The sequence below is a fragment of the Lingula anatina genome, chromosome 1, assembly GCF_051362555.1.
Source record: "Lingula anatina isolate TDL-2025a chromosome 1, LinAna3.0, whole genome shotgun sequence".
NCBI lineage: Eukaryota > Metazoa > Brachiopoda > Lingulata > Lingulida > Lingulidae > Lingula > Lingula anatina.
In genome coordinates this window covers 71,032,281-71,047,972 of record NC_141767.1, presented here as the reverse complement: position 1 = coordinate 71,047,972, position 15,692 = coordinate 71,032,281, and the positions used below count along the sequence as shown (strand labels likewise).

Genomic DNA, 15,692 nt, shown 5'->3' with positions numbered 1-15,692 from the left:
TAAAACACGAATATTGACTATAACGTTTTAAGGCATTAAGGATACGACTACATCCCCTATAGTGAATAATGGTAAATGGTGGCACATTGCTCAAAATTAGTTTCAAAATAAGAAACTATGGGTTAAAGTTTCACGATGTATGCTGATCGATAATGGGTTCAGTACTTGTTCTTTTTATTAAGTGTGAACTAGGTAATGTATAGGTAGCAACTACAAATGGACCGCTGACCACATGTGGTCATTCTTTGGTTTCATATACCTTACAAACCATGCCGCCCCTACACATGTGGAAGCTTTGAAATCAATTGCACAGTGAAAAAAAATGTGCGGTTCCTGGCATTTCTAAGACTTAAGCGTAATTATTGGCATTTGTAAGATTCTTGGTATTTGAAAGTCTTAAGCATGATCCGTGGCATCTCTGTAAGACTTAAACAGACTTAAACGTGATTCCAGACATTGGTAAAACTTCAGCGTGATTTCTGGTGATTTTCAAGACTTAAACATGATGTCTTACATTAGTGAGACTTACACGCAGAACATTATCGTGAGAAAATGCATTTTTAATGCTTCATATCTGAGCTACCTGCCTCCACCACAGCACTGGCTGTATTTGTACTTCAAGTTGGAGGCAGTTTAGCAGGGGTAGCCACATGCCCAATAATACGTTTATTACGGTTATTACCGCTGGGTTATTACACAGCATCATACCACATGTTGGAGGGGCATTTACATTGTTCACCTAGATAACTTAATTTGTCGCGGCGGGCAGGAAAAGCTGGTTCTGTGATTTTCCTCTGTAAACTGACGTGGGAATTCAACCTCCAACTCCATTCTAAAAATAATACTCCCCTCCCTCCGCCTCTTGAATATGGGTCATATATATTTTTTTTTTATTTTTTACACATTCATTTTAATACTTTATTTTACCAAATCTTGGAGGTTATATCTTAGATGTAGACCCGAGAACAGAGGCTCGTGAGGTCAATTGCCGTCCACCATGGTCCAGTCTCAGAGAGTAATGTAATTTGTTCCAATAACAGGCACGGCCCTGGTCGTCTGCTGTGCCGGTATTGTCCATGGTGCGTTCCCCTAGCGTGTACCAGGCCCTCGTGTGCCTTTCCCACACAGACACGAGAACTAACGACATGAAAACCGGGGTTTAGAGGCCGGTTTTCTGGTGTTAGATATCTCACATTCATGTTCAATCCAGGTTTAGCTTCTTCTTAGGTCAAGATCAAAAGAATTGAAAGCTAAAACAAATTATTCCCCTTTTTTGGCAATATTGGTGACTGAATTAAAATCACAGAGGTGTCTGAGAGGTTATTTCAAAGTTATGTTTACCTTCGTTCTTCACTTACGTGAATCTGTGGGTTTTTTGTATCAGTGGCCAAGCATGCGAGGTATCGGAAGTGAGGCGGCAAGGCGATACTGCTGAGGCGTGTAATGATCATGTCAAGGTGTAAAGAACTGCGCTGTCCTGGAGGCGGCGAACCATGGGCAAGAAAACACAATGTATATGATAATAGAACACTTGAAAAAAGGTTCCGGTCTTGTTTTGTCTTATTATTATAGGGAGGCTGCAGACACGTGTCTAAGGTGACAACATGATAGAGAGTAATGCACTTTGTGTCTACTGTTTGGTAATTTTGACAAAGATGAGCATTCTTAGATGATAACAACCAAGCACTAGTCCATATATGTATCTTATAATATTTCAACATCAGTCAAGCAATAAGTTGTGTCTTAGTTAACTTTTGAAACTTGCCCGTGTGTCCTATCGCACAAAAGGTAAATTAAATATCAAATGGAAAGAAACTGACTTCGGAAATTGTACAATACCTTTGGGTAACATGGTAAAAGGCACCGTATATCAATTATCTAATTATGTTCCTTTTTGTTATTTATCGTCTTGACAAATCCATTTGCTACACAACTTCAGTTACATGAGGTAATACCTATTTAATCTTAGAATGTTATAACCGTAATCCAATAATGTATGACAAAAGTTGACAGTATTTGATAGGTTCAATTTAATCTGTACAGTTATAATATAAATTGAAATTAAACATGAAATGTTTGTTCACGCCAATGGAAAATCCACGATGTCCATCAATGCCGTGAGTTATTACGAGATGCAAACAGTTATCAACTGAGTTCTCTTGTCTAGGAAGGTTGACTTTAGGAAGTCTGGTAAATTAAGTCGTTGTTGTCTCCACATCTTATCTTTATCAACGGTAACTAGTCTTGGAGAATAAGCCAAACTGGTAGCGTCTTTTATTTTCCAGCGATGGAACATAAGTGGAGATGTGGTGCTTTATTTTCAAACAAAGCTGTCACTGTAGGCGAAAGGGAAAACGATACTTATTGTAAAGTCTAGGAGGGCTAGGGCAGCACAAGGCGTCTCTGTTCACGCCGCACAGGTGCTATAAAGAACGCGACAAGTCAACTAGTTAATTACGCCGTGGGTAAACACAGTATGACCCTGGGGCCATGGTACCTTATAGAAGAATAACTCGATGTGCGAAAGGAGATGCTCTTGATTCAAAAGAGTCAACAAGAGTGTTTCATTTGAGCAGTCACGATCAGAAATAGGAGCAGTGATTGGTATCTTTAAGGAGGTTGTTCTCTTCAGAAATGCCGCTGTTTAGTTACAGTCTGCTCTATTATAACGTGAGGTATCAGACGAAGATATTGACCTTGGGTTAGGTTATTGCTTTTCTTCCTGTGGGTATCTAACTGAAATGAGTCCCAGGTCACCCGGTGTTCAAGTGATTTAGATTAAGAAATAAATTGCCCTTGCCTTGGTAATACTTTGCCAAAGTACCGTGTTTTGTCCGGTTAGGTAATTTTAATGTAAAGTCAAGTTACTATTATTAGATTTAAGCCCTCATGTAAACTTTACAATTATCCTCGTGTTCTAGTAGGACCACTTAAGAAATTGAGCCTTATATACAGTAATTTTTATTTCGAAGGCAGGGATTTTCTTGTGATTGCACATTTGTTGAAATAGCGAGTTTTTCCGCATGCGACACATTCACAACATAACGCGTGAACTTCCTCTTTGCAAAATTTTCAAAATGATTTATAAGTTTAAAAAAGAGCATCCCCCCATAATGCTATCATTTTCTTGGTATGTTAAATGATTGTGTAGGCACTTATGAAGACTTTTGTATTATATTCGCGTAAACAACAGTAGACGTCGGGGGGCAATAATCAACTGCCAGTCGCTCTGCAAATTATAGTAATGCGCAAAATCATTGCACGTCTTACTGCAAACCATATACATATAGAGGCTGCAACGATGTGTAAGGAATTAAGCACGTACATTCAAACCTCTGAGGCTATACTGTGTTCATGATTATAAGCCTCACTGTAACGTGTGCGTTAGGCGTCAACAGTGGGTCAAAATCGGTCGTGTTCGGTCATGATCGGTCATGTTCGGTAGTAGCCTTTATTTTTATCTGAATAATCGTCATGCAAAATGTTGTATTACGTAAAATAACATGACCGCAGCTAGACTGACTTCCTTTGCTGAAAGTCCCGGCCCCCCCAGGGTAATGGCTCAGACCTTCTGTCATTTATTGGCTCCCTTAATTTATTCTGTGCAATCCTGCGGTTTGGATTTGGATTCAGCAAAATACGAACATTTCTACAGCGAGCGGGGCGTTTTATTAAACTACTCGTTCAAATGGCAATATTGCAACTAGATACAAGTGAAAGATCGACGAAGAGGCAACCACTTTGTTTGAACAGAAATGTAACATTGAAAGTATGTACACGTTACACGAGGGCTAGGGATTAGCCTTGTTTATTGCTTGAGAAAAATACCTCCCTTCAAAGAAAGAACTTTGCTGTTCTTTTCATTTTCTTATATTATACAATCCAAAGTTAGCCGGACAATGTGTCAATGTCCCGGACTTGATATTTTTTTTATTATTTTTTTTATTTATTTATAAATCGTGAAGATCCTAACTCTGAGCAATTCTCATCATTAACTCTGATGCCTTTGTGCGGAAAAGGTTGTAAGCAAGTTTAGAAAGTAATGCTAAAAGTTTTTAGAAATAACAACATTCTGGTTATAACAACAAGCCACGCCCTTTTTTCTGAGAGTGAACAGACATTTGAGAAGCAACGGCAGAACAGAACCCAACAATTGATGAAGTGTACTGAGGACGCTATTACACAACTACCGGTGCAGCACATACAGCGATTGACTCTGATTAGCACATTTAAAACGTGTAACATAAATATTGGTTTAACACTTCTGGTTGCCGCAGGACAAACTTGAAGTAGGCGGTCACCAAACTGCGGACTCTATCTGAACCCTGGGATGTTGCGATAAAACATGCCCGCTGTGAGACTACCCGGCTGCACAAAATGAAAAATAAATGTTTTGGGAGTTTCAATGAGAGATGTAACGATTACCTTTTCCGCTACATTGGTTATATTTGTAAGTTGTCCCAGTAGATTACCATTTACAAGATTTATGCCGCAATAAAGCGTGGATATCGTGAGGGGGAAGGAAACAATCACATGTGCTTAGTCTTAATACATTTTTATTACCGAACCCAACAGTAGATCTTGTTTCTTTAAGGAAAAGAGGGCTAATTTTTTGTGTCAAAGTTGAACAACCTGTCAACTCCAGTTTCCATCAGTTGACTTCAATTCCTCAATTTTGAGAACCTTCAAAAATTCAATCTTTGAAATATTATAGAGATGATATGTCGGGACATCACTGATAAAAAATAAATACATAAATAAATAAATAAATAAATAAATAAATATATATATATATATATATATATATATATATATATATATATATATATATATATATATATATATATATATATATACACTCTATGACAAAAAACGTGTGCTATTTAAGGGAATGGATTACGTGATATTGAAATTGAATATAAAGCAAGATCCAAATTCGTTTCATGGTAGTATCTGGCGTCAGTGATTTTCCCGCTACTTCTAAAATACTATTGAATTTACACGGGGAATTTCCGACCAAAGATTCGCCCACTATATATATACCTTTAGTACTGTAGCCTCCACCTTGGGCTGATGATGGTAAATCCGCAGTGCATGGAGTAACTGACGTTGTCATAGCTTTTAGAAGAATAACGAGGTCCAGAAAGATAAATTGCTTAAAGCTTAAGTGGCCCAAAGAAGCAATAACGAGAAAACAGGAGCCCCCTATATTAAGCAAATTTTGCATCTGTATCCAGTATGTAGAAATGGTATGGATTGCGTGAGTATAGATTATGGACGTATTCGTTTTAGACCCCACTCCATACTACAGGATCGATCCATCTCCGATGGGTTTCTCGCTGGTGTCTGGCACACCAACTGAAGCCGTTAGGGGTAATTAACTTCCGTTTAGCAGCTTCAGTAGGAGTGCCAGACATCTAAGCCGCTTAAGCTGAAAGCAATTTAGTGAGAAACCCCTCGGAGATGGATCGATCCTTTTAGATCGATGTAGGTATGGGAAAGGGGTCTTTAATAAAATAGATATGTGGATATGTGTGTATTTGGGATAGTGGTATGAAGGTGGGCTACAAATGTATGTCTCTTTCTGTTTATGTAAAGACAGATTGACGCAGTACCCCCACTGTACAACGTATACGTGTACCTACCTACCCAGTTTATGGCATATTGCGGGAAGGGTCATGCTGGATTCGGAAAGACCTTATTTTATCATATGGGAAGTACGTATGTTCAGAAAACCCAAACCCACAGATTAGAAAAAACGGAATAGTGTGGAATCAATACTGAGAACTGTTTAGGGTGCAAAGGTGTTCAACCTGAGGGGGCTTGCTGTGGAAGGTCTTGGTGAACATAATGCCACGTTTTACCCGAGGGATCCGCTCATCTCATGGATAGACTTCATCTCCATGATCTCCTCCGGCCGGACAGCGCTGTGCCCTCGGTGTGCTGCTGTATCGGTCTGTTGTCTGCGGTTTGAGGACGAGATGCCAACACAAACATCTCCTAACGCGATGCCCATGTTTCAAATTAAGCCTCCAAGAGCCCATTCACCGGCACTGGAAGGCAAATAACTCACATCGTTACTTCGCCAGCGTTACAAGATTTACGGCGACCTATCTGGGCAGATCGGACAGATACGTCGATATATATAAAGTCAATGGAATGTCTAGGGCACAGCAGAAAAGAGACTAAAGGGATGCCATTGAAGAGCGGCTTTTATTGCCACAAGATAACGTTTGGAACCTTCTTGACTTCAAACCTGCCCATTGTTCTGGCCATTTGCTGGCAGCCTTTCCCTGTACTCCATTCTACTTCATTGCCTCATGCCACGATGGGTTTTAGCAATAGTAGCGGAAATCAGTTGCGTAAACCTTTCACGCCAATACACACAACATTACCTAATAAAATGTCAGCGTGCTAAAGCCAATCTTAACTCCGCTTCAAAGGTACCGATTGCGCCACAGAGGGAGAAATGTTTCTGTTTCACAGTTCCTCTGGTTAGAAGTAAAGTCTATGGAACAATTTGGTTACTAGTTTGATGACTCATAGCCGCCACGCCTGGCAGCTTTAATAACGAATTTGAACTTAACAGCAAAAATTGGATAAGATGTTTAAACTTGTAGCGTTAATTCTATTGGTTATTATCAGCCTAGTTTTAAGCAGACTGTACTAGTAAATTTTGAGGCAAGAATTCGTACCTAGTTCTACCCTCAGATTCCAAGCAGAAGGAGCTTTTTTTATTCAGTCTAATCTAATCGTTTGTTAGATTCAGTAATTGAGCCGATCAAATCAGGTGCTTCAGTTTTGAATCTGGGCTCAACAACCATCTAGAATTTTATTTATATCCGTCACTGTGGAAACGGTTTCTCTTTCTAACAAAATTTACCAAAAACTAGGTTAGATATCAGATTACAAACAAAAATCTTTAAATTCAGTTTGGCTTTTGCGGTTAGAGTCAATGTTTGATTCGGTTTGCTGAGTTTTTTCCGAATTAATCAAGTTAATCTTTGACCACTACACTGTGACGCATATTGCTGTTAATGATCAATGATACCACATTATAAGAAGTTTTGTTTTATATACAGCCAACCTCTGGAATTGCACGTGTTCGCAAGAAGGCAGCAGGACGTGCACGTTTTAACCTAACACCGGTACTCGTTATCCGAACAGTATGAAAAGCATGCTTTCTGTTGCTTCCAATATTGCTTAAAAAGGTCAGTTGAAAGGTTCCAAAATTGAAAAATTAATGCCAGAATGGTATTCTGTTCTTTCACGTTTTCAGGCGTCTTAGCACCTTGTTCAAAGGCAGATGTATTAGGTCTCCGTGGCGTTGGTAATAGCACCGACGTTTATCTGTCTAAGTATATCATCTGTCCTGCTGGCTAGAATACGGGAACAGCTTCTATGCAAGCTGACCGAGTTGTTGGGAAAGATTGTCCTGAAAAGTGAAATTAACTTCTCTAACACGAGAGAGGCCTAAATGGTAACTCTACTACTGAGAACAAAATGCATAAGTTGTTTGTCATTAGAACAAAGTAAAGCAACAATCAAACAAACAAATAAAAAACGCGAATAAGGAAATATTAATGGGATAAGATGCAATTTTAAAGAAAGCTACTGAATTAGCACAATAAGTACATTGCGACAGGTAGGCCTATGTTTGGTGGAAGAACTGTTGGTATCTATAGTGAGTAAAGCAAAATGTGTAAAAACAAAAAGTTGTAAAAGAATCAGTTCCATTCAGTAAATCTCTGGGGGACAATTTGGCTGGAAACATATCTAACCCTATTTTTTCTTTTGACAATTATTGAACACGGCGTGCAATAACAAGAGGCGTGATGCCTTTATAGTGATGGTATACGGGCGCCAATCTCAGCTCCTTCAGCTCTGGAATTACCTCCTCAACTCCTACCAGAGCAGAGACACTGATGAGGCGAGACAGTTACAGGCAAACATGTGAAATCCTCCACGCTGGTGATTCCGCAGACAGCCTTTTGCTGTCCTCGGTGATTTTACTTTAGACGATAACAAGCCGGTTTCTGCCAGTTTTCTCTCTTTTTTCTAGGTGGTGTGTTGTTCCAGTTTGAGCCTTCGCCGTCCAACAGGACTAGGGTCCAATTTTCCCGCGGAGATATAGACAAGATAGTGTTTGATCCAACAACTCTCACCTTGAGGGCTCAGGTTAACCAACGACCATTCAGGGTAAGGAGAAAATTCATTATAATTATGTGTCGGGACCAGTTTCAGGAAAAGTTTTAACTTCGATGGGCAGCTTAGTCGACTTTGCAACATTAGTAAAGATCTATTTAGAAACCATTGTCCCATAGCGAATGCTGTTGACATACCTGTATGGGTTATTGTCAGCCTTCAGAATAAAAAAATTAAACAAAAAACTGCTAAAGGTGTTAGTAAGAAGACAGAAAGAAACGAAACAGGTAAACGGCCTTCAAATTAAATTATTCGGCAAGATTTCTTTGCTAAGACCGATGTTCGACTTCATTCGTTTTGTGAAACAGGAACCGAGTTACTCGGTATCAAAAACACTTGTTTAAAATGCGAAAATCTACCCCATTAACATGATATAGGTCTTTTTTCTCAAATTTGTCACACTTGTAACGAGTTTGTTCTTGATCCGTCTTTTAGATAACCCCTTAGTCGAAAGGATTATCGGATTACAGTGATTCTTGTTCTTTAATCTGCAGTGTTCTGTATCTTGTTACTATGATGAAGCGATAGTTTAATTGCCTTCGTTACACATTATTCTCAATAAAAAAATATTTCTATTTTCAGGGAGAAAAATTAACGCTCTACGGCCAATGTGAGGATTATGTAGAAATCTTAGCGGTGAGTAGGCGCTTTTTTCTTCATTGCCGAAACTATATCACGTCTGCTTCAATTTTTTCGTATGTCTTTTTCAAAATGCCAGAGCGCTCTACGTAACATTCAAATTAAGTCATCCATGTTAGCGTTTTTGTTAACACTTCATTTCCGTCGCTTAAGTGGATGAAAGTGACACTTAAACATGGCCATAAATTACGTTAGAATACGCTTTTCTTTAAGAAATTGCACAGGACCTAAACCTGTTCCTTATGCCGTGATGTCAACATGTAACTCATTGTTGATGGTTCCTTTCCAGCTGCCCATTTCCCTGGACGTGTCAATAGAGGTCACCGTGGGGGACGGGAATGATCCCCCTGTCTTCAGAAACCTTCCTGCTACCATCGAAATAGACGAGGTACAATGAATACCGAAAAATATGTCCTTTTTACACCTTCCGTCAACTTATTGAATATCCAGCGTTGCGCTCAACGTATCCCCGTTAACCTGCAGGTCAACTCAACTGCAACCTTCTTACTCAGGGTACAAAGTGTTTTCCCCCTAAACCTAATCTACATTTATAACGATCACCTGCGTCGAACGGTCGAAGCCGACGCCGATGTCTTTCTTAACATTGTATTCATTTAGTCGTCAGGAGGAGAGGCATCTTTTCGATTTACCTGAAATTCGCCAGGTGATTTCTTGCGGTCAAAAAGAAAGTCAACTACAAAAGATAGCGTATTTGAAATATATTGTGTTATTTATTGTTTTTTGAGTTATTAAAACTGCTTTTTCAAATCCATTTACTACCCAAGTGTCGCCACAAATAAACGGAGTGCCTTAGATTTGCTCCACAATATATTCAGGAAGTTTTTTTTGTCAATATTGTGTTTCTCTTTTTGTGACAGGATGTTTCCCCGGGGACGCAGATCTATATTGTGAACGCTGACGACCCATTTGACGTGTACCAGGAAAATACCATTCTTCACTTCAGTGTCGTGGTAAGTAAACCGTTCTGGCTAAGGTTTGTACGCACGCACACACGTACGCTCATCCAGATACAGACGGACGCACGCTCAAAGAAAGGTGGGAGAGGGCAGTGGGATGGGGAAATCACATTAGCAATGCATTCTTTATTAATTACATCATTCAGATAAGATATATGAGGGAAGTATACACTTCTCTGTCAATATGTAACTGGTCCGAGATCCATGAAATTATTTTATTAAAAGTCATTCAGTACTTCAACACAGAAATGTTTAAATCAGAAATATTCCTTGGTCTGTAGGGAATAGAAGCAGATGGAGAATATGAAAACCGGACCGTGTTCACAATTTCTGATGACGGAAGGATAGATCTAGAAGAAGAACTGGATTATGACGCCGGGGCACGAGAGTATAAGTTGAATGTTTTTGTGGAGGTAAGTTCTTGTTTACTGCCCTGGTTCCTAATTCAAATGAAAGGAAATAAATAAGGAACATATCTAGTATCTGATCACGTGGGATGCGATCAGCTGATCTCGGCGGTAATGGGATGTATCCGCACGAGTAGAGATGGCGGAAAGAAGGCGGATTACGCACAGGGGTTGCAACCAAAGAAATCTGACTGATTCTTGGAATTTAACAAAATGGTTTGAGTTAATATAAAGTGAATGGGACTCAAGGCGCCTTAGTTAAAAAAAACCCATTTTTTACGATAGGATTAGATTGCTGCTGAAAATACAGGTCGACAACGAGGTCTGCGGTTAGTTTTAAAAAATTACACGTGGATCTGTTTAAATCGTTTGCCAACTGTCTGTTTGCAGGATGAAGGGTTTCCGATCCAGTTCAACGACTCTACTCTTACCATCAGGGTGAAGGACGTTGACGATCTGGGGCCAAAATTTTTGGAAACGGATTATTATGCTGAAGTCATCGGAGAGAAACCAATTCAGGTGAGCTTTATATTATGATAAAAAAAATACTTAACGAGGTTTATTTGTAAGAACGCGGACGCGCGAGATACGCACACACACACACACACGCGCGTGCACGCACACACACACGCACACACACACACACACACACACACAGAGAAAACGTTACATTCACAGGAAAAGAATAGTATCTATACCGTTGTAGTAGAAAGCCAATAATGGGACCTAGATTCGATGATCAGATTAACCTTGAAGTCAAATCGTCATGACTCATGCCTATGTACTTATAAATTGAATTGATTATAGCAAATGTTCGCCTGTCACGATTAAAGAGGAAACAGATCTCGGCGGTGAAAGCCCGCTCCTCACCTCTAGAGTGTTAATTCAGTGATTTTAACCACACTGCTCTTCAATTCACCAATTCTGCAAAATCGTACACCCAAGTTGATGAATCATATCTCAGCGTCTGGGAACATATTCTTCACACTGTTTAGTATCACGGTTGTTATTCCATACTTTTCTTGCGTGTAGTGGACCAGTGAAATAGACAATAAAACCATTGTGGTAAGTGGACACAGGTAACAAACCAGATCAGCTCTGTATATATACTGTATTTACTGCTGCTGCTACTGTTGTTGCTAGGTGCATGACAGAATAATACGACTGTACTACGAAACCATGTGCTCTATATAACGACATTCCTGCTGTGGTGATTTTGCTGAGTAACATCTGCATTATTATATTGTTTTCAGGCTAAATTGTCTGCGTGAATTTGAAATGAAAAAAAGAGTATTTTGTTTGCAATACATAAATGTTAACATAGCCGTTTTATAGTTGACCAATGTATGTATACAACTGCCTTTGTGTATGTTTAGTTCATTTTGTACATGTCTGTTTAGCGTCTTAATTATGTCATTTGCATTTCAAAACTGTATGTCCGCTTCCTAATCTTTTATGTAATATATGATATGTCGCATGCAAAATTTAACAAATTCTGAATTGGGCGACATGCAAATGTATATTAACTGTTAAATCTTATATTTCTGCTTTGACATTTAACCAGTGAATAAATAAACCAATGATGATATCTCAATCATAAAGAGAGTGACAAGGAATTATTATTATTATTATTATTATTATTATTATTATTATTATTATTATTGTTGTTGTTGTTGTTGTTATTGATATTGTTATCATTATTCCTTTTAAGGGTGTCAACGTTATGTATAATTATATTGCATGTTGTAGGCCTATGCCAATATGATGCTGAAATGACTTGGTGTTTTGTTTTAGTCGGATCGTGAAGACTGCTTTGAAACCACACCTCGTATTTATGCCGTCGACCAAGATGAAGCCAAATCCAGGCCCATAAAATACAGAATAATAGATGGTAAGACAAAGTCACCACTCAGAATCCCTCATCCAATCACGCGCTGTATTACTCAATTACCATTCGATGATTCAAGTCTCGCGTTAGACGACGGGAGTTCCAAATGGAGAAGTCACTTAAAGTACCAAAATAACAAAGAAAACATACAAACCGTAATAAAATCACACAAACTAATTGAGAAATCAATGTAAGTTTTTGTAGCATACCTAGTTTCACAGCAAGGTAACAATTTACAGTGTTGTCACACTGTCGGTGTTGACATTATACGGGCGTGTACGGGACATAATAGGCATTATTACAGCCATTCTTGGCAACAATTTGGTAACTGTACTACTTAAGTTAGAAGCAGATTATTTGCTGTGGTAATTTAATGAACGGCCCGTCAATTGTTTTTGTAGGCAGACCTGGGACCGCCAACTATTGGGAGGCGTTTTTCCGTCTGAATGAAGATGACGGTAGATTGTGCCAGAAGCAAGCAATCCCAAGATCTATCGACGAGAATGGGCAACCAAGATTTGTCAACTTTACTTTTACCATACAGGTATTTGAAAGATCATTTGCCGTTAGCTCTTTAAAAGCATAAGTCGTGTAAATAATCCATCTAGCATTTTATCTTTTATCTAATAAATTTAAAGTGGAAATCGAGCACTTTTTTGGAGATCCTTTAGAGGCGACATGAAATATCAGAACGATATTGCCGGTGCCACAATGACTGAAACCCTTGGTAAAACAACTCTCCTTAAACGACTGTTTTGATTACACGTTCTTTGCAATAAGTACTCATTAAATGACCTCTATTGTATCCCAGTTTAGGAAGTTAAAATGTCTTAATCTATCTAGGCTTACCAAGGCGAAGAAGAAGACATGACAGACACGGCAACCTTGCACGTGGTGGTTTTGGACATCAACCAGAACGTCCCGTCCTTCAAACAGATCATCTATGATGTTCAGATAGAAGAAAGTCCCGTCGCCAAGGCGGGAGACATAGTTGTACAAGTGGAGGCAGAGGACAACGATTTTGTAAGGATAAGACCAGGCTGGGTTATAAAGTGGCTCTAATTTTGTTGTGTAGTATCAGAAACCGACAAAAGCACAGAGGCCAAAAAACCCCGGATGAAAGTATCCCAGTCAGATCTGTGTATTCTTGTCAGATGGATTGATTAACGCCCTTTGTTTACAAAGTCTATGTACGGATCTTTTTAGATTAAGACAAAATTTGCGCTAAAAGGTGCTTGATACTGTAGCTGTTATTTAAAGCAAACTGAATTTGTTCTTTTAGTTACGATAATATTTTTTTCTAATTCACCGCGTCTTTTCAGGGAACAAATGCAGTGTTTGAATACCAGCTGATGAACAACCCAGACGGTGCTTTTGGAATTGATCCCAACTCCGGAGAAATCACAATTTTAAAACCCGAGTTCATAGACAGAGAAAAACTGGCGTCAATAACACTGACGGTAAGCTAACTATAAAACTTCAGATTAGTATATCAGTCTGTCATGGTTATAGTTATTTATTTTATTTTTTTTTTTTTTTTGGTGCGTGTGTAATTGTTTTATGCAGAAAACACGGGACCAACAAGTTTTGACTGGCTTATTTAAGTACTGTTAATTTGATCTCTAGACGTTATGTTACATAGAAAAAGACCCGTATAATGTGATGTACTTACAGGCGGTAAAAGGTGTGAATGTCGTCTGCTTGAACCTGATCTTTTGATGTCAGCTGAAGGTAGTCTTTAAACACAAAATCTGTAGGTATTTTTATCACCTGCCCCATAGGTAAAAGCTCAGGAGACCGAATCTGCAGAGCGTTTTGACAGTGATCCTGATGCCACTGTTAATATAGCGATTTTAGACGTCAATGACAACACTCCACAGTTTGACAGAAATTCCTATTCCTACACCATCAAAGACAAGCATGAGGTCGGGGCGGCAGTACAGCAGGTGAGAAGGACAGAGACTCAGACAAATATTAAAATCAGGTTGTATCTTAGGACTTGGTTTACAAAACGATGGATGTTAAATATTGGCTAATCAGGTTGGAAAGGTGCTCGATGAAGTTTGTTGATTAAAGACGAAATAGGCAATCTTTAAACTAAAGCGGGGATCTTGTATTCCTCTGGGGCTGACAAGTTGCAGTGTATTAAAATAAATATATATAAGGGATAGAGGTATGATAAATGATTGTGGCTTTCCAGGAAGGCGATAACATCGTCATCACAGACCCAGATACGGACCACTTCAGTGAGACCAAGCTAGCCATTAGCGACCTCACGCGGGATCCGGGGCCGGCAGAAGATATCGATCTTACCAGGTTTAATATCGACGAGAACGGCTACATCAGGCTGACCACGGGTCTGAAGGAGCTGCGCCGACAGAAGATCTTCCCAACTTACTCCATGAATGTGGTGGTGACGGACTCGCCGCACGACGCCTCAGTGAGAAGGTTAGTGAAGTAATGACGTCATTTCCTGTTAGAAGTGTAATGACGTGACGTCATTTTCAGCAAGTAGTAAACATTCACTTCTTGTAAGGATTCTTGTAATTCACTTCGACCTAATTTATTGTCTTATTTACCATTGTACATGCTTATTATTTGACCTGCTTTATTAAAGTAACACTCAAAATTGATAGTAAATGAAACACTTGGGAGTTAAGACGAAGCCTTTTCAGTGGATATCTGTTAATTGTCACTTTTTCATTTATTCATGTTGATAATCATATTCCAAATAGCATTTTACAATCGCTTTTCATCTCTAACAGAACAGCCAGCGTTCCAGTGACAGTGACAGTTGAGGAGACCAATGACTATCCTCCAGTATTTGGTCCGCCTAAAACAGTGACCGTGCCAGAAGGATCCTTCATCGGGACACTTATAGCACAAACTACGGTATGAGGGCATAACACTCCAGTTGTAATTCACTGAAATGATACCATAAATACAAAGTCTGTGTAGAGTAATCTTCCAGTGAATATTTGGAGTGTGTGCAAACTTGGTTTTATTTTTCCAGGCAACCGATAGAGATGGTGACGAGGACGTCTTTTTGACCTATGACATCATCTCTGGCAATGAAGATGGTATATTTGAAATCTCCAACTCGTACGTATAATATATTAGATAACACTCTGTTAACTTACAGCATGAACAAAAGTTTTTAAACAGTATTTACTCATTTTCTTAGTGTCCCCCCAAGCTTAATATATGGAAAAAGATATTCAGTCTATGAATTTTCATACACCTTTTGAAGTGTGTTCTGATATGTTTTTTTTTATCCATTTTCTATAAAAAAGCGGTTGGATTACTTCCGCTAAGGAACTAGATCGCGAGGAGAAAGACCAACACTTGCTTCAAATCCGAGTAACTGACGGCAAATATGTAAGTTTGAGAATAAATATTTTGTATTTGCATGTATTTTTTTATCAAAATATTTCCGATATATTGAAGAATATATACCATTGCTCATAAATTAGCCATAAGATGTTGATGTAAGAAAAAATTCGCATAACCATACATATATTATTCAACATTTTGCGTTTCATAAACTCTCAAAGCTAAATTCCATGTTCATTTTCC

The 15,692-nt window shown here is 38.8% G+C and overlaps 1 protein-coding gene across 3 annotated transcripts in view; it reads left to right on the top strand.

Annotated features, from left to right (window-relative positions):
- Positions 1-15,692, top strand: part of LOC106173124 (protocadherin Fat 4) — a 44,183-nt gene that overhangs the window by 19,982 nt on the left and 8,509 nt on the right. For 2 of the 3 annotated variants that reach the window (XM_087000685.1, XM_087000687.1), the window contains 16 exons: positions 8,063-8,199; positions 8,788-8,841; positions 9,134-9,232; positions 9,723-9,815; positions 10,103-10,234; positions 10,619-10,747; positions 11,261-11,293; positions 12,023-12,119; positions 12,518-12,660; positions 12,960-13,139; positions 13,439-13,576; positions 13,898-14,062; positions 14,317-14,564; positions 14,882-15,008; positions 15,130-15,218; positions 15,410-15,494. In XM_087000685.1, the coding sequence (XP_086856811.1) occupies positions 8,063-8,199; positions 8,788-8,841; positions 9,134-9,232; positions 9,723-9,815; positions 10,103-10,234; positions 10,619-10,747; positions 11,261-11,293; positions 12,023-12,119; positions 12,518-12,660; positions 12,960-13,139; positions 13,439-13,576; positions 13,898-14,062; positions 14,317-14,564; positions 14,882-15,008; positions 15,130-15,218; positions 15,410-15,494 (1,949 nt within the window). The remainder of the gene's footprint in view (positions 1-8,062; positions 8,200-8,787; positions 8,842-9,133; positions 9,233-9,722; positions 9,816-10,102; positions 10,235-10,618; positions 10,748-11,260; positions 11,294-12,022; positions 12,120-12,517; positions 12,661-12,959; positions 13,140-13,438; positions 13,577-13,897; positions 14,063-14,316; positions 14,565-14,881; positions 15,009-15,129; positions 15,219-15,409; positions 15,495-15,692) is intronic. The other variant, XM_087000686.1, reaches the window with a different exon arrangement.